Here is a 19766-nt window from a genome sequence, read left to right on the forward strand (position 1 = left end):
ACCAAAGCAATATCTGTTAATGGGATGATTCTGCTAGATATTCTGACTGAATCTTCTGATTTTAGAAGAATTTATTGGACGTTTCTTTTCTTTCTGCTCGGTTTGTCTTGCTGATGTGTAAGTCCATTACAGTCCAGATCCAGTGGTGTTAATCCCGTCTGAATGAGGCTTACATGCAGCTTTCTGCGTCCGGTGTGTGCATGTTTGTTAGCTTGCTTTGACCATCTTCAGTGAAAGGAAGCTGCCAGTCCATCACTGCTTATCTTTCCTGTGCAGCCTCCTCGTTGACAGTTCACCATTTTTTTAAAAGGTGACATCTGACCAAAGAGGAATCCCACCGCCACGGTGTCTCACCTCCCCCTGAGGATTATCCAGCCTATGAGCTGCAGTGTTGTGCTGATATTAGTTAGAAGCTGTGTGGCTGTGTCGCTCTGCTCACAGGTGAGGGTTTCTCTCTAGGCGTGACTGTCTGAATGCTAATGAGGTGGCGGATCGCGCCAGATCTGCTCACGATGTCTGAATGTGTGAGTCAGACCAGATGTGCAGGTCACAGCTGCTGAAAATAAATGCAAATCAGAAAGTGATGAATCACTTTTGAACTCTGGCAGCTCCTCTGTCATTTGTACAGACGTAAGCACACAGACGGCTCACAAGTGAGACTCGTGTCATGATATTTGATCAAGTCAGCTTTCACAAAGGGATACCCATCATCAAAAGTGATATACTAATGAAAGAGGCGAGAGTGTGAGTGTGGCATACCAAACACCAGCCATGCTACTGTCAAAGGTATTAAATAACACTACACTACAAACCAACAAAAGGTGTCACAAAAAAATTATTTAAAAAAAACTGGCCCTTAGAAAAGATAAGCATTACCCAAACAATATCGTGTGCCTACAAAATGAAATAAAATACAGCATGAAAGAGTTAGCTGCCTCCACAAGGTGCTGTCTGTATAAAAATATATAGCAGCGAAGGCTTCATAAATATGAGAACACATTTACTGAACATTAAATAATGACCTGTCTAAAAATGTCCAAACCTGGATAAATCTACATGAACAGCCACATCTATGCTTCCTGTTTCATATGGGACGCACTTGGATTCATTCAGAGTGAATGGGGCTCTGTGGAGCTGCAGGGAACTTTGAGAGGTGAGAATAGCAGCCTCCTGATGGCATCGCCTTCGCCAACAATTGCCAACTGCTTCTTCCACACACATGAAGCTTCTGCTGGACTTTAACTACACTGCTAACATCTGCACAACATAATCTCCAGCCATCAGCGGAGGATGCCCTGTCCTCAATCCTCAACCAACCAATCAGCACACAATAGGAGAATGAGGGTGTTTTTTGGACAAAATCGGCTTCACTGTGAGAAAACCTGAAAGATAAAAGTGTTTTTCTTCCAGTTTGTGCATGTTATGATTTATGAAAACTAAAATCAAATGTTTTTGTCTAGAAGTGGAAATCTTCATTTTTTTTACTCCATTAAAATTAACTAAAGGAATTGACTCCAATCATCTAGCACATTAATAAAAATGAAACCAATCTAGCTCGTTATTACTTTTGTCTAAATTAGAACAGTTAAGCACCTGATTTAATTCTCCTTATCTAATCAGTCCTGTAATCCAGTCCAATCACATCATTAATTCAAGAGCTACGCCACTAACTACATTTCTATCAGTAGAAGAGGAACCATCTAGCCCATCACTGAAATCATCTGTGATAATGATTTCATTACCTCTCTCTGGAGAATTAATAGTTGACACCCTGCAGTCTGCAGAGGCAGGCCTGTAATTGAATGTGTAAGATGAAGAGTAATGTCAGTTAACTGGCTGTAGATTAGAAATGACACACACATGGAAGCCAGATTTGCTCTGTGCAGAACAAACCATCGCTTTAAGTCCTGAGATGATTCTGTGTGTCAGAGATGAAACTAATGAGTTTAAAAAGAATGACATCTTGGAGATAAGTAACGAGAAATGAAAATTAGACACCAGATTTTTCTTTATTTTATTATTATTATTATTTCTTTCTTTTATTTTTTGTTCAGAGACAGCAGCACTGACTCAGATCCTCCTCAGCCTGTGTGTGCTTACACCTTTGACCAAAAACTAAAACTTTATTTTATCAGAATTCAATGAGTAAAGTCTTGTTTTTATTTTTATTTAAGTGAATATTTGTATTTTGTTCCACAGACGTTTGGTTTGATGTTTTATGCATGTTTGATATGTGCATTAAAGTTAAACTGTACACATGACAGAAAATAAGGAACAAAATAATAGGCCCTCTTTAAAGGTTATCTAGCTCAGAGTAGTGAGGGTCAAAGGGGGCCGGATTTAATCCTTCTGTTCTATTTGAATCACTATTGGCCTCCTGTTATCCCCATGAAGTTCATGTGCTGAACATTTTTCTGGTGCAAGTGGAAATGGCGTTGGGGAGGGAGCGTGACTGTAAACCGCCACCCGGGTGTGTTGGTGCAGATAGAAGCGCCGCAGAGAAACTGGTATTAATTGGCGCTGGGAGTGTGAGGATATCCTTGCTGCCCAGAATGTCACCTTGAGATCGTAGCAACGGAAAATCAATTAGAGCCTGTGATGCAGCGCGGCAGGATGAGGAGCCGCCGCCGTCGCCGCTCACTGCTTTACATTAGCTGCTGGAGCCCACAGGCCCAGGGGCCGAGTGTTTGACTATTCAGCTGATCGTCTTCTTTGATGTCAGAGAACATTTAACACCAAATAGGACAGCTGATTACCTGTTAACATGTTTATTAATGCACTGTAATCAATAATTCCACATTTCCTCCTGGATGTAGTGCATACATCACAGAGACAACTACTCATCACTTCATTCATGCACCAACCCCTCCAGTCCAGGCTTCTGTTTTTCTGCCTTAAGCTGTTTCCGCCATTATTTAGACTCTCCTTCAGCTGCTTCTCCAAAAACGATCACTCAGACTCAAAACCAGGACTCACAGCTGCAATCACTGCTGGAGGAGCTGGACATCATCTGCAGGACGAGATCACACCAACATTATTGCTCACAAACTACCAGGTACATAAAATATGTGCAGAAATTATGAAAAAAAGTTATCAATAACTTATAAATAATGAAAGCAGCACTAAGAGGAATGCCCCTGTCTGCCCAGGACAGTCCACTCGAATGAATGTGTGTGACTGAGGAGACTCGTCCTTGGAAACATCAGACATATGACAGAGATGGCGATCACTCATGGTGCCTGCAGCGGTCTGCAGTCTCAGGGAGGATGAACTGGGACATCCTGGTGGAGCTCGTAGTAGAAGCATCTTCAGGATGGAGAGGTCTAAAAACACCTCACGGTCCATCAGGAGGAACTGGAAGAACTTTGCTGGGGAAAATAATTAACTGCTTAGCCTGCAGCCACTAGGATGGATGGGTGGATGGATGATGCTTTGTTGTATATGAGGACAACAGTGTGGAGCTCTGCTAGCTGTGGTAGACATTTTGGACTGACTGCATGTGTCTTCTGTTTGCTGTTGACTTTTAGAAGCTTCTTCTCTGGAAACAGCTTCTGGCTGTTGTTGAAGGCGATCAGCTGATGAACTCCAGGGCTGAAATCTAAAGCCAGCATGAAGAACTAAAGCTGCAGTTCTTAGAGTTGTTAGATGCCCCCACAGATAAAAGGTCAGTGATGATGGACCTTTCATCTGTTCTAAAGGGTGCTGCCAGCATAATTAGCTCACGTGTGTGTGGAGTCTGTTTCACATTTTTGATGAAGCTTCAGGACTGAAGCATCATGACAGAGTGTGGATGGTTAAGCTTTTCTTCATGGCATCACATGAATCACACCTCCTGACATGCAGACTCTGGATGCTCCTTTGAAAGATTTAATATTGTCAACATTTGGATGCCCCGGGGTGTCTTTGGGGGTTGCCTGCAGCTCGGCCGCCGTGTGCTGCATTAAACTGTGGAGCTACTGTGCATGGAAACAGATAACGCTGTGCCCATACATCAGTGCACGCTGATTATCACACCGCTCGGGGTGGATTTATGAGTCTCAGTGCGAGCTGCTGTCTGCAGCTCTCAGGACACCATGAGGACGCTCTGCTGCAACACTGACATCTGCTGGCTGTTGAGCTGCATCGCAGGCTGCAGGATCTGCTGCTCAGAGGCAATCTGAGTCCGGAGAGGAGGATAATGATGGGTGAAATGAAGCGCTTAGAAAAGTCAGATTAGCAGAATTCACAGAGGAGCTCCTTTCACTTCATTCAAACAGTAAAGTGAGGAAAACGCTTCACACTGCTTACAGCAGAAGCACATGTTAATACACTTGTTTTGTGTACAGGGTGGGCCATTTATATGGATACACTGTAATAACATGGGAATGGTTGGTGATATTAAAGTCCTGTCTGTGGCACATTAGTATATGTGAGGGGGCAAACTCCTCAAGATGGGTGGTGACCATGGTGGCCATTTAGAAGTCGGCCATCTTGGATACAACTTTTGTTTTTTTCGATAGGGCTTTGGAGTTGACGTCACGCCATGTGAGGGCCATGTGATGTTACACCCCTGAAAACAGGGGGGAAAGAATCACAAGAGTGATTATGACTTGCATCTCTCATGCAGTCGTTTATTGCAGTGAGGAGAACGCGCGAAAGCCCCCTAGTGGAGAATAGAGACACTACTAATCGATCCCAGAAAAGGCTTACAGGCCGATTACTGATGTATAGATTGTAGTTCTCTTAAGTAACATGAAAGCCATTAATATAACATGAAAAATAATAAACTCTTAACCATTTTCTTACCATATTTACATTATTTTCGTCCTTATATCAACTGATATGAATTAGTATTAACTGAACAGTTTTATATGCAGTAGTCCTTCAACCTGTCACAGTGACACATCAAACTTATTGGTAATGTCACAAGAAAAACAATGGTGTGCTTGGTTTCAACGTAACTTTATTCTTTCATGAGTTATTTACAAGTTTCTGACCACTTATAGAATGTGTTCACTGTGCTGCCCATTGTGTTGGATTGTCAATGCAACCCTCTTCTCCCACTCTTCACACACTGATAGCAACACCGCAGGAGAAATGCCAGCACAGGCATCCAGTATCCGTAGTTTCAGGTGCTGCACATCTCGTATCTTCACACCATAGACAATTGCCTTCAGATGACCCCAAAGATAAAAGTCTAAGGGGGTCAGATCGGGAGACCTTGGGGGCCATTCAACTGGCCCACGATGACCAATCCACTTTCCAGGAAACTGTTCATCTAGGAATGCTCAGACCTGGCACCCATAATGTGGTGGTGCACCATCTTGCTGGAAAAACTCAGGGAACGTGCCAGCTTCAGTGCATAAAGAGGGAAACACATCATCATGTAGCAATTTCAAATATCCAGTGACCTTGAGGTTTCCATTGATGAAGAATGGACCCACTATCGTTGTACCCCATATACCACACCAACCCATCACTTTTGTTGTTCCAACGGTCTTGGAGGGATCCATCCAATGTGGGTTAGTGTCAGACCAATAGCGGTGGTTTTGTTTGTTAACGTCACCATTCACATAAAAGTTTGCCTCATCACTGAACAAAATCTTCTGCGTGAACTGAGGGTCCTGTTCCAATTTTTGTTTTGCCCATTCTGCAAATTCTGTGCGCCGATCTGGGTCATCCTCATTGAGATGCTGCAGTAGCTGGAGTTTGTAAGGGTGCCATTTGTGAGTAGCTAATATCCACCGAAGGGATGTTCGACTAATGCCACTCTCCAGTGACATGCGGCGAGTGCTACGCTGTGGGCTCTTGCTGAATGAAGCTAGGACAGCCACTGATGTTTCTTCATTAGTGACAGTTTTCTTGCGTCCACATTTTGGCAAATCCAACACTGAACCAGTTTCACAAAACTTAGCAAGCAGTTTGCTAACTGTAGCATGGGAGATGTAGGGTGTCTTGCATTGAAATCTGCAGCAATGACCCGGTTACTGCGTTCACCAGATATCAACACAATTTCGATCCGCTCCTCACGTGTTAACCTCTTCGACATGTCAATGGCTGTGAACAAAGAGAAACTTGGAAATAACTCATGAAAGAATAAAGTTACGTTGAAACCAAGCACACCATTGTTTTTCTTGTGACACTACCAATAAGTGTGATGTGTCACATGGCCCTCTTCCTATTGAAAAAACAAAAGTTGTATCCAAGATGGCCAACTTCTAAATGGCCACCATGGTCACCACCCATCTTGAGGAGTTTGCCCCCTCACATATACTAATGTGCCACAAACAGGACTTTAATATCACCAACCATTCCCATGTTATTACAGTGTATCCATATAAATGGCCCACCCTGTACATTTAATTTAGTTATTTGGAGAATCGATGTGTTCATAATGGAAAGCACAGGGCTGAACCTCTAAACATATGGAAGAGTCAAAGCCTCATCATTGATATCATTTATTTTATTCAATATTATTTAAGTAATATTGATTATTTGACCGATGTGTTAGTAGAATTACTCCTCATTAGAGGCCCGTCAGAGGATCACAGGCTGCTGTGCTTCTTGTGCTGATCCAAGTCTTATAGACATGCAAGGCCATTTAATCAAACATGAACATTACTGTGGGAACTCACTGAGAACTAAGGAAACAGTCAAAAGTACCTTAAGAAGAATAATCATTTAATTATTAGGTTAAATGATCAGGTTGAACCTGACAGCAGCCATACTGTTGGTCATTAAAAATGCTCCAAAGTATACAACAGCACAAACACAGTCCAGAGGTCCAGTTCAGGGACTCCAATTAGCTGAGGTGAAACTGAGCAGGCAGGTCATAAGTGAGGGGTGGGGCAGTTTTCTGCTGGACTTTAGGAAAGAAAATTACAAGTTTTACATTTAAACATCAGCTTTGTATGACCATCTTTTCTCAGCTTTAGGCTGATGACTTGGATCTTCTGGGTAATAATGATCCTAAGCTTACTAGTTGCTGGCGTTGATGGATAGCTGAACTATTAGACAGGTGTATCACCGGGCTGCCACTTGGCACTACTGAACTGAATGAAATCAGGTTCTTTTATTGCTGAATGACACAGAGGAAGTGTTGGATGCATGTTTAAGTAAAGGACATTTTTGGATGGTTGGATGGATGCCTCCTCTTGCATACATAAGACACTGAACATCTTCATCCTTTAGTCTAAATGTTACCTTCAGCATTTTTCGGCTTTATTCCCCCTCCATCTCTCCTCCCTGACTCTATTTATAGAGCCTCCATGGTGGAAGCACATAATGAAGAAGAGGATTCCCAGCTCCCTCTCTCACTATCTCAGGTATACACAAAGGCATGTGTTCTCTCTTTCAGTACAGTCAAATATCTCTGGAGGGCTTCTTCATCTCCAGGTTTCAATACAATATTTTCGTGCCAAGTGTGAGTAGTTTTTTTCTATTTTCTCTCTAAAAAGAAACCCACTTTCCTCATAAAAAGAAATACAACGTTAGTTCTAGAAGAAGCTTAATTTTTACACCAAGGAAGTGACTGCGTGCTAATTGCTCTCATTTAAAAGATAAATCAGAAAATTCATACAGTGAGCTGCTCAGTTTATATAAACCCTCCTTTTTCCCTTGAACTATATTTAGATTTGGGGTGGTTGTAATCTTCCACTTGTACTCGCAGTCTTACTGTATGTGGAGGTGTCAAGTGTCTTCCTGCTTATGATTAGGCTCATCATTATTCCTCTCCATATTTGGGTCACATAGTCCCTATATACTTGATTTGCATAATCAGAGAATACCATATCAGAACTCTCTCCCCTTTGTGTCCTTGGCCCCCCCGCTGCTCTCAGATGGAGTTTGATGGTGCGTATTTTATTGTGTGGAGCACTAAACCATCTCCCCAGCAGTCAGCTCTTATATGTGAAGCTCTTATCATCATGAATCCATACAGTGGCTGTCGTCACGGGCTGATAAGCTAATAACGTGCATTATTCTGCTTGAGTGTGTAGCTGAACAGCCAGCAGATTATAATGAAGTCATACACGGTATCACCAGAGGGGGTTTCACGCCCCTCACCTGTTTTTCTAATGAGCAGGTCATCAGATTTGCCCCAGAAGCTCGTTAATATTCAGCGTCGACTAGAAACACACCCACGGTCTCGTGCCTCGTTTCTGATCATGTCAGCAGGAGTGGTGAACACAGCGGCCGTGAGCGTGCCGCCAAACATTCCTGGCTCTGAGGTCCTGACAGCCATCGCTGATTCCCCAACCTGACAGCTCAGAGTGCCGACCTGCATGTTTCCTGTGCTATAAACAGCTACTGTCTTATGTAATGGGGCTAATTTAACCCTTACAGCCTGAGGGGAGGGGCTGTAGTACAACTCTCAGAACACCCTGAAATATCAGAAGCATGCTGGGTTAGGATCTCATTGTGTGTGCATTAACAGACCTGATGAGGCGCCCACAGTTGGCAGTGCATCACACTCATTCCTTTGACTGTAATAAATGGCGGCAAATAGACTTCAGGTTTAGATGGAGCAGATCTTTGACCTGAAGCTTCTGCAGGTGAAGCCTGAACTCCAATACAGCTAAAGTTTTAAACTTAAGGCGTCCTCTTAGCTGCTGTTTCACTTAAAGAGTCCTGTCCTGTCTGTTGAGCTTCTGTTTTAAGACTTTCATTATTGCTCTAATGTTTCATTCAGCATATTTTACTTGTTAGCAGCATCAAGTTTATCCAGAGCTGATCAGGATCACCTCACACCAAGAAGGTTCACGCTTTGAATCCTTCTCTGTCTGTAGAGTACTCAGACTTCTCCCCACAGTCCAAAGACATGCATGTTAGGTGAACTGGTGATGCTAAATCATTTGTAGGTGAACCGGTGACAGTTCCATATCAAGTTACAGACTTCCAAGCTGCTGTAACATTAAAGGTGTTTCATTCCCTAAGTGCGTGTGACAAGAAGTGGTACTGTTGTGAGACAGGTACTCTGGTGTGAGGGATTTTTTTTTCTTTTATCATATTATAAACTCAATATTTTTGGTTTCAGACTGTTGGTCAATGAACATGCTGTTTTGTGCTCTCATGAACCATGTTTCACAGATATTGAGAAAATGTGTGATTTGCTGCTCAGTTTGAAAAAGAAATGTCAGTGAGCCCAGTGCCAGACCCTGAGGTACGCCACCAAACATCTGTAACATATGAGGGAACCTAAAATGCTACATTTGAATCTTATTTTGAGGTATGATGGGCTGTAAGAGTTTGAAGTCTTGATCTGATGGGTGATTTTAAGGCAGTACGTTTAAAAGAACTAATTTTAAAGGGTGAGCTGTGCAGAGAAGGCTTAATTTCCTCTGAACCGCCTCATTTGAAACAGCAGGCTTCTGTCTGACGTTACACTGTTTGTGTTGCTGATTCTTCAGTCTGCTGCCTTCTGTCTCGTGTAACTTCCTCTTTGTTCACCCATCGCTGAAACGCTGCTGGCTTCAGACCAAATGACAAAAACCTCTTTCTTGGAAATTTTTCCCCACAGAGTTTGTGACAGCTTTGCATATAAATGTGTTTGTGAGTAAATCCTTCCCTGCAGGATTTCCTTTTAAACTGCAGCGCCTCAGCAGGAGCCATCACACTGAAAGAAACCAGAGACGCTTCATATGTTCAAATGAGCTCAGAATTCAAATGAAAATCCAGCTCTGTCCTCCATAAAACTCCTGTCTTTCAGAGAGATCCACAGAGCGATAACAGCCACAGCGTACTCACCCAAACCAGATACACTCTGTTACATACGCATCATCTAACAGGTGAAGAATGCATGTTAATGCACAGACAGGTAGCAGAAAATATATCCTCTCTCTCCTGGGTTCACCTGATGAAGCTCAGAAGGGGGAAATGTTTCAGTAAAGTTAAAAAACAAACAAACAAACAATTTAAGGTGACCAACAGTTAGAGATGAGGGTAATTAGAGAGACTGTAAAGAGCATCAGAGGGAGGCAGCAGAGTCCAGCAGATGTCAGGCTTTCACAAGTTTCGTCCTGCAGAGAGTCTGAGAGGAAACCCTTTGATCTCCTCCCGAGGAGAACTCCAGCGGTGATGGTTTCTTCCCCAGGTGACACAAACCAAACCGCTGGCTTGGTTTCCTCTCCTTTGTGCTCTCTAATCCTGTTTCCTTCTTTAAATAAATCCCCAGTGTTAAATCCTCCCAATTCTTTCGATCTTTGGGCTGAAGGAAGGACAATACTTGGTGTATAAATGCTCAATCAACAATTACTTTATTACATAGAATTCAACACTTTTGAGCACAAACCATCCGGATGGGGAGGCAGCTAATCTCAAAACGGTGGAGGGTTCCTCTCTTATAGCCTCTGATGGCCCCCACCTAGTCGTAAAATCCTAACATTCACATGTTTTCTAACTCCTGGCTGAGCCTGACTTATGGCCTTGGCTCCCTGTCTTTCTGCTTGCAGAAAACAGGTGGGGGTGAAACTCTTGTGGAATGTGGTCCGTCTCCTCCGTTATCAGACAGCAAGGCCCTCTGCAAACAATATGCTCTTCTTAACTCAGCAGTATGAAATGTCATGAAACAGTGTTATTCATTCACAGTAAATCAACAGTATAGGATAATATAAACCTATCTAAGAAATCTAATGATTTTCACATTTTCTTAATTCAGAAGTATAATGTAAACTAAAACTACTGATCATACTCTCTATAATAAGTATGATGGGGCTTACAGCAGTATAATGATTCACTCATTTCGATTACAGGCATAGGATAACATATGATAGAATAATAATCTCACACCAGCTTCACTTTCCTGATTTTCCTTTGGAGTGTAGGAAGGCTGTGACCTCCCTCTGTGATCACCTTCATCTATAAAATAGGTAAGCGTGTAGTTTAAAGAACACACTGCTCACTTTGGAGAAAAATCCATGATTTAGGATTTCTGTGCACCAAACACCAGTTTAACTCTCTAAATGTTCTTATTGAATTTTATCTACAAATTTAAAAAGGGGGGGGGGGGGGGGGGGGAACCCCTGGAAAACATCAAATGTATTGAAGAAAATTTATTTTTAAGATAAACACAACAAAGAAAAATAAAGAAATAATATGGCATTAAAATTAGAAAATTTATTATTTGAAATAAAATAAATCCGAACGATAATGCACAAATATATATTCATGTGGTAGAAAACGCTTAAAATGTGACAAAATATTGACAAATTCAACGCACCACATGACTTCTGCTGCAACAACAGGAGGAAGAAGGTTCATCTCACAAATACAAAAAAAAGTTTGAATGAAAAATCATTTGAGGCAAAATAATTTGATCTGATGTTTGAAGCCTGATTCAGCTGCACTTTTACTGCCACGCGCTCATGCGTCACACTCAGGAGGAAATAAATCTTTAAAAAAGCAGTTCGATTAAAAATGTGATTCAGAGCCGAGAGCAAACGCTCACGTCAGGATTTAAATCTAAAAATGTTTCGATTACAAATATAAAAAATAAATAAAGTTCTGCTTTTATTAGTATATTTTTCCTTTTATTTTCCGGAGAGTCGCTGTGGGAAACCCCTGTGCTCTGAGCATGCGCAGAGCGCCGGCCAGCCCGCGGTAGTTGGAGGAAGTTTGGATGTTTGTTACCTGTGCGCTTGGCGGTTTGTAACGTCACCTCACCGGCCTCAGGTGAGTTTCTGGCCCCCTTCTCCTCCTCCTAGCACTGATTGGAGGGCTACGTGAACCGCGTGCAGCTAAAAAAAACGGAAAAGAGAGCGCGCGCGGCGGGTAACCGCGAGTTTGAAGAGCAACTCAGGTGTTTTCAGGTGCGCTGTATAGGTTTCAGTTCGCTCCGGAGGGGTGTGTGTGATTGTTTGTTTTTTTTTTGTTTTGATCAGTCTCTGCTCTCTTCCAGCAGAATGAGCTCCTCGGCTGATCTGGAGCAGCTGGCAGAAATCGGTGAGTGTGCAGCGGCTTTCCAGGTCCTGGTTTGTCAGGTGCTTTCCTGGAAACTTCTCAGCGCTTCCTGTAGTAATGGGAGGGGGGTGTTGTATTGACTCTGTGGTTGGTGAGGTAGCTCTGAGAGCTTTTCTAGTCGTGTTTGTGGCTGTGTCATGTAGATTGTAAAGCATACTCGGCTCTGCAGTAAGGTTGAATGTAAACAGAGAGGAGAGCAGATGTTTGCAGGCTTAGGGACGTGGTGATGTTCTACCCGGTGGTTAGCTGCATGATGGAGGGTCAGCTGCTCACAGTACATGTTCATACTGATGTTCTCTAATGAAGAGAAACGACAGACCGTCACAGACAGCGTTTGAGATGATCCACAGCAGGAGGTCCGGCTTTAATCTGCTGCTGCGTGTTTCACTCTCTTCAATGAAGTCTGAGTCGGCCTGAGAAGAGTTCAGATGTTAGGAGTCGGTGTTGCTGTCAGCCCACATTAATGTAACAGAGCAGCACATGGCTGTGCTTCACTGTGAGGTGCAAGGAAAATGATTCGTGGTGTTCAGAAGTTTTTAGTAAAAATCTGAGAAGCATGTGAGTTCAGCTGTCTGGAGCTCGTTTGTGAGTGCCTTGATTCGGGTCTAGACTTGTATCTGAGCGTTCCTCTGCAGCACCGTCTGTTTTACCTTTGTCCACCTTCTCATCTGCCTGCTGGAGACGAGCACGATGCTCTGTTAGGTTCATGTGCAGTGTTGGGTTTGTGTTTTGGTCTCATGTGACCAGAGCCCCTGCTGTGTGTCTTGTACTTGAGGCTGACTCTAGTCTTCTCAACATTCTTGTTCTTATGGATCTAAGTTCAAGCCTTTGACATTCTCTCACTCCATCCTTCTAAACAGACTTTCCTCTCTTGGCATCTCTGACACACCTCTAGCCTGCTTCCAATCATATCTCCTTGACCGCTCCCAGTTTATCCAACTTAAATCATTCTGCTCTCGTCTATTCCCAGTCACTGCTGGTGTACCCTAAGGTTCAGTCTTAGGCCCTCTTCTCTTCATAATATACATCCTCCCTCTTGGTACCATTTTAAAGTTGATCCCTACTTTCACTGTTTTGCTGGTAACATATATATATATATCTATATATCCCAGTTATATCTCTCCCACAGGTCCGATTCCTCCCTCCAACTTCTTCTATTTCAGATTACTTATCCCAGTTAAAATCCTGGTTCAGCTCCAACTTTCTTAAGCTCAATGAGGATAAAACTGAAATTCTACTTATTGGCACTAGATCCAACCTACTGAAGGCAAATCATTTCACTCTCACTATTGACAACTCCACAGTTTTCCCTTCACATCAGGTTAAGAGCCTTGGTGTTATCCTTGACAGCTCACTATCCTATAAATTGCAGACCAATGATCTCACCCGTTCACATCCTTCTCTTTCGACTCAGTCTGTGTCCATTCTTGTTCATAGTCTTGTTACCTCCCACAGTGACTATTGTAATTTTCTCTTACATGGTCTCACCCAAAAATCCCTTCATAAGCTTCAACTGTTTCAAAACTCCGCTGCCCGCATTATTACCAGAACCCCCTCCTACCAGCGCATCACCCTTGTCCTTCAGGAACTTCACTGGCTTCCTGTGAAATTCAGAATAGTATTCAAGCTTCTTCTGTTCGCCTTCAAGGCCCTTCATAACCTTGCTCCTCCTTACCTTTCAGACCTGTTAAGCACCACCTCTTCTGCTCGCTCAATTCCATCTTTTTCTTCTAGCCAACTTGCTCTGCCTTCTTTTCGCCTCTTTCTGTGTGAACTTATTGTTTGTTTATTTTATCTTGTTTTTTATTGGTCTTAGTTTTGTCCTTGGGTGTCTTGAAAGGCGCTTTTAAATAAAATTTGTTGTTATTATTATTATTATGATTATTATAACTGATGACCTGTGGACAGACTGTGGATCTCAGCAGCTGCTCCACAGTGACTGTGTGCCTCTCAGCCATTGCTTACTCTTCCTGTGGATGACGGAGTGAGTGGATCTCTGTGAGGCTCTCAAAGCCTGAGATCTGTTTATAACCTCCGCTCCTTCAAACCCACCTGCTGTTTGTTCACTGCTGTTCTTTCAGGGACCTCTGAGGCTGTCACAGAACAGCTGGACAGAGGTGACCTGTTGGTGTCCTATTAGTGACCTGCGTTTGATCCAGGGGTCTTAGAGGAAAAGAGGCTGAAAATAAATGCACGCCACACGTTTCAGATTTTTATTTGTAGAAATGTTTGAACAGCATGAGTCATTTTCCTCTTCAGGTCATTGTCACTGTGCTGTCCGGTCACATAAATAACACACGTGTCAGTTAGACATGGATCGATGGAAGCACAGCAGTCTGAGTTGGCCTGCGGTCACAGGATGCTGGCACACTTTAAAACCTGCAGACGAAGCTTTCGGTTTCTCCAGCAGGAAAACTACAGCCCAGCGCCCTGGCTCTGATTGTTGGGCAGCTCCTGCTCGGGGCTAAAGTCGGCCTTTGTGCGCTTGGGTCACTTCCTGTCTGTTATCAACCTTGCTGTGTGTTTACAACAAACTTCCCGAGCACAGATTACAGCTCCAGTTTCCACCCTGATAATCACTGATCTCAGGAAGTCATCTCGGAAATGGGCGGAGCTACACGTTTGGAATTCAGAACTAATCACCGGTCATTTCTAAAAACTCAGCCAAAACTCAGGTGGTGATGATGGTGACGATGATAATGATGATGATGTGTGTAACTGTGTTTGGATAGTCTTTGTGAAGCTGTGTCTGAGGTTGGGACCTCGGAGGGCAGCCTGACTTGAACATGGAGACCGAGAGCAGCAGATAAGACCTTGATGAGGTCAGAAGGAGCAGGTTCCTGTTACCAGTCTGGCTCGAGTCTCATGAATGAGGCGAAGTTATCAGCTGTTGACCAATTAGAAACAGATCTTCTGATAGCAGAGAGACTGATGTTACAGAGAAAGCTAAGATTAGAAATTGTGAAACAGTAACTTCAGGTCTGTGACAGTAACGTCAGAGGAATGTCCAGAAGTGGAACTGTTCTATTCTGGAAGTCTGTGCTGTGACGGGGAAACACTGATGTGTAATTTCTTCTCCTCAGGTTCATAAATGAGCAATTTATCACATGTGATTATTCTCAGGCTAAACTTTGACTTCTTCAAAGGAGAGGGGAGCAGCTTGGCGTCATATCAGGGTTATTAATCAGAATTTATAGCTCACACTGAAGCTGACGAGTGTCACGCCCACTTCACACTTTACTACAGACACAATGGTGAGGTCATTTTCCAGAGATCTGATTGGTCAGTTACTTTTTTAATCTCAAATATAACCAGTGGTTACATCTGCAGGTTTTTATTGTGAAGGATCTTCTGTTACTGACTAAATGTGGAAGCTCCTGATGGATCAGCTGATCAGTCAGCTGTAAAGGAAAACTTTAAAGAGTTCAAATGCACCTCAGACACACGCAGGCAGGCAGAGACACATACACACTCAATCAAACAGACAGACACTGTCTGTGTGAGTTACTCAGGTGGTTCTTCCTCTAACAGAGCTGCAGAAGGAGGAGGAGGGCAGTTGTGTCACAGACGGTCCATCAGCTCCTCCAGTCAGCACACCAAGTCTCGACCCCTCCCACCCGTATTACGACGTGGCTCGACACGGCATCATCCAGGTTTCGGGTAAGCTCCGCTTCAGTCAACCAGTTCAGAACGATACACCAATGCTAACGATCTGCTAATATTCTCGCCGTTTTTGGTTCCAGGGGACGACCACTACGGCAGGAAGCTGATTGTCTTTAGCAGCTGCTGCCTACCACCTTCGCACCAGCTGAATCACCGCCGCCTGCTCGAGTGAGTCCATGTTGCAGCCTGCCATGGTCAGAGACATACAGGTCCTCTGTGGTTGGTTTTCACAATGTTCTCTGTCTGCAGGTACCTGAAGTTCACACTGGACCAGTACGTGGAGATGGACTACATCCTGGTGTACTTTCACTATGGCCTGAGGAGCAGCAACAAGCCGTCTCTCAAGTGGCTACGAGAGGCTTACAGCGAGTTCGACAGGAAGTAGGTCACCTCAATTTCTTGTACTCTTTATGAGTCAAGTTCAGCGCTTTATTGCAGAGACCAGAACCTCAAGTTCAGGTCTGCTACAGAGCATGCTCAGTGTGACGTCAGAGTGTGTGGACCAGCTGCACCATCAGCTCCTATACAGCAGGAAACCCTTTCAGACCCTCCACAGTTTACTCCGAACTTCAGTCTCAGAGACGTTTTAGCATTTCTGTGGAGAACTAGAACCTCCAGCTTTACTCCAGCCTTCAGTCAGAGGACGTAACAGCCGCCGGGGTCTACAGGCTGGTCGGTCGATCAGTTTTGCATTCAACTCGATTCAATCAGATTCTATTTATTTGGACCTTTTAATTGTAAAAGTGCAAAAAATGACCTTTTAAAAAATGTGGTACCGGGCTCTGCACTGAGGGACATATCTGCACCTCTTTAGCTCTTCAAATGTGCTTAAAGTTGTGTTGAGGTGCAGCAATGAGTCCTGAGGGGTGCGTCAGGGTCGATTCTACCTGTTCACCTGTCTCTGAGAAGTGGTATCGATCAGGTTACCGTGGTATCACGATCCGTCAGGGAGAGCCACAGATCATGGACCGAGAACCAGACTGCTCATTTTAGTGGATTATTCAGCAGGTGTGTTCACATGTGTTTCAGGTACAAGAAGAACCTGAAGGCTCTGTACGTTGTCCATCCCACCAACTTCATCCGAATCGTCTGGAACCTTTTCAAACCTCTGATCAGGTACAGATGTACCTGAGCACACCTGAGGCTTAGCAGGAAGTTCTCTAGCTGCTCTCGGTCACGCTGCAGCTGATTCTTCTTCTTCTTCTTCTCTTCTTCTCTGTTTGCAGTCACAAGTTTGGGAGGAAGCTGACGTATGTGAACTACTTGGCTGAGCTTCGGGAACACCTGAACTACGAGCAGCTCTTCATCCCTCCAGAAGTGCTCAGGTCGGTGCTCCTCGGCTCGGACGCCCAACGGCTCGGACGCCCAACGGCTCCTCACCGTGTTTATCGTCTCTCCACAGACATGACGAGGAGCTGCGAGCGACTCAGAAAGGAGGACCCCCGCCCTCTGTGAAAACACCCCCGCCCCGGCCCCCCCTGCCCACCCAGCAGTTCGGCGTTAGTCTGCAGTAGTGAGTGTCACTCTGTAGTTTAGTCGATCGCTAACGAGCGGTTTTAATCAATGAAACATGTTTTCTGACAGCATCAGAGAGAAGAACCGAGAGGCCGTCATCCCACCTGTGATGACCCAGACTGTCACATACCTGAAGGAGAAAGGTGAGGCTTCATCTCAGAACAGTGAGTTCAGGGTCACCTGATCCAGTTGAGAGCTCTGTCTGGATAGTCAGATAAAGTGAGGTCAGTAAGGTGAGACCTGTGATCAGAGTTTGTGAGGAGATGATCTGCAGTCGACTGTAAACCGGAGAAAAACGTTGTCAGCTGATGTCAGTGAATGCATCACGGTGTGTTTCAGGTCTGAGGACTGAGGGGCTCTTCAGGCGATCGGCTCGGGTTCAGCTCATTAAGGAAGTACAGAAACTCTACAACCTGGGTGAGTGGGGTCTCCCTGCCTCAGCAGAAGGGGCTCTCAGATCGTCATAAAAAAAAAAAACAGACAGGAAGTCATGCTGAGGCCAATGTTGCATTAAATGAACTTCCTGCCGTGCGAGGTGACGCCTTCAGATGGAGATAACTGTGAGAAATGGGAAACAGCTCGTGTTCATGAACGTAACATTTAAGATCAGCATGATCACAGATCAATCTCCAGGTGATCAATCGATCACAGCTGCTCCTGGTGATTCTGATTCATGATTTTACTGTACTGCTCACCCAAAAAACCTCTTCAATCCTTTTTCCACTCATATAAGCTACACTGCTGTAGTTCCAATTTATTAATGTTATTTTATGAAGTTTGATTATATTTATCTTATGTATTATTTTTTGTTTCTTGTAGTTTGATTCAAATATTTGTTTTTGTTTCCATTTTTTCTATTGGACTATTTTTTATTTTATAAAAAATATCTTATTTTTTATTTTATTTTCATATCTTCATTTTTAAAATTTGTGGATAAATTTGAGTTCAGGATCTGTGAAAAATAGCATTGTCAATAAAGTTAACTTTATTTAAACTCATGCAGGGAAGCCGGTGAACTTCGAGCAGATAGGAGATGTGCACGTTCCTGCCGTGATCCTGAAGACATTCCTCAGAGAGCTTCCTGAGCCATTGCTCACCTTCCGGGTCTACAGCCAGGTCCAGGAGCTGCTCCGTGAGTCCCGCACTTCCACATTTGTGCAGGAGAAGAAGAAAAAGGGGCTGTGTTCTCTAGAGACTAAAGTGGTTTTTGATTGGTTACAGATGTGGAGAGCAGTCTGCGGGTGACCCGATGCAAACAGATCGTCGAGAGTCTACCTGAACATAATTTCATTGTGGCAAAGTACCTGCTGTGCTTCCTGCACCAGGTGAGTCACAGCTCAGATGAGCATGAGAAGCACCAATCAGGAGGTGATCGATCAGACACACAAACAGCTGATTGGAGCAAACAGATTTTTATTGCTGTAAAGTTGAGACTGTAAACGGAGATGGCTGGTCAGATTTGTAAAATGAAGCAGTCTCAGCAGCTGATTTACATACTTGTGACGTCACATATGAAACGACTCAAACAGCAACGCCTTCGAATATGGAAATAAGTTACAATAAAAATCATCTTAAATATACAAAAACATCATTTGATCTGTCGGACTTGTTTGTGTATCGGTGACTTTACTCTAACAGTGAGACACCACTGCCACCAGCAGGTCAAACTGAATGCTGCAGCACCTTTCCAGTTTGTTGATGTCTTTTCTCTGTTCCCTCTCTCTCGCCTGTGCGGCGCCCCCTTCAGGTATCTCAGGAAAGCATCATAAACAAGATGTCTCCATCTAACTTGGCGTGTGTTTTTGGCGTGAACCTGGTCTGGCCTCGTCACGGCTCCATCTCCCTGACCGCTTTGACCCCTATCAACATCTTCGCTGAGCTCCTCATCGAGCACGTCCACACAGTGTTCGGCTCCCGCTGCCCACCTGCACAGGTGATGCCCTGAAGGACGGCGGCAACTGTTTTTTTTTTTTTTTTTTTTTGTTGTTTTTTTTAACTCTTATCGTTTTTAAAAAGGTCAAATGCAAGGTGAACCTCCAAGCATGAACCTTCACGTTTGGACTCATGATGGTGATGTTACTGGTTTTATTTATAGTTTAAGTGTTTCATCTTTAATGAAGTAATAACACTGGAGGTGATCTGATTGGACGAGAAGCTGGAATCCGTTTCCATGTTTGTGGTATTTTGTGTTTCTGTCGAGTGTAGACCGCCAAATGTAAAAACTGATTGCAGTAAGTTTTGTTTTTGTAACAACCTCAAACCCTCAGAGCGCCGTCTTCATCAGGTTTGTACAGACAGAATGTTTTCCTGATAGAAGACACCCAGAGGTTTATCTTTTATATGTACCTTTATATGTGATAAATTCTCTGCTTTCACCTGTTTTTGTTTAGATATTATTTTCCCACTGTTGGACTTTACGCATTATTGGAGAAAAAAGGTTGGTTGATGCTGAGCAGCTTCGTCCAAGAAGTGTATGTTCATTAGCCAATGAGCATGCAGGTACACGGTCAGCTTGCCCCATTTTCTGTCCCCAATTTAAATTCAGCCGATCTCACCTTCAGCCTCTCCTGAGGTCACTTTACCTGTAACTGCTCAAACTGAGCATGCTCTTATTTCATTGTGAGCCTCAAATTCAGAAAGTTCTGCTTCACACT

General features: G+C 43.7%; 1 protein-coding gene across 4 annotated transcripts; it reads left to right on the forward strand.

Annotated features, from left to right (window-relative positions):
- The first annotated feature begins 11544 nt into the window (after positions 1-11544).
- On the forward strand, positions 11545-19487 carry LOC146555330 (rho GTPase-activating protein 8-like). Of its 4 annotated transcripts, none has more exons than XM_085251901.1 (13): positions 11545-11646; positions 11876-11916; positions 15466-15594; positions 15678-15765; positions 15847-15978; positions 16627-16713; positions 16824-16922; positions 17000-17110; positions 17182-17255; positions 17452-17529; positions 18116-18244; positions 18334-18437; positions 18860-19487. In XM_085251901.1, the coding sequence occupies exons 2-13, from the start codon at positions 11877-11879 to the stop codon at positions 19055-19057; spliced, it is 1269 nt and encodes a 422-aa protein (XP_085108027.1). In that variant the 5' UTR covers positions 11545-11646; position 11876; the 3' UTR covers positions 19058-19487. The 4 variants fall into 4 exon arrangements, with proteins under 4 accessions (XP_085108027.1, XP_085108028.1, XP_085108029.1 ...); XM_085251902.1 differs by having other exon boundaries at positions 11568-11646; positions 11873-11916; XM_085251903.1 differs by lacking the exon at positions 11545-11646 and adding an exon at positions 11686-11783.
- Positions 19488-19766: the final 279 nt, after the last annotated feature.

This window comes from Mchenga conophoros, linkage group LG17 (assembly GCF_057382185.1).
Source record: "Mchenga conophoros isolate Kocher_MC1m ecotype Shallow Benthic linkage group LG17, M_conophoros_male_GT1.1, whole genome shotgun sequence".
NCBI classification, from domain to species: Eukaryota; Metazoa; Chordata; class Actinopteri; order Cichliformes; family Cichlidae; genus Mchenga; species Mchenga conophoros.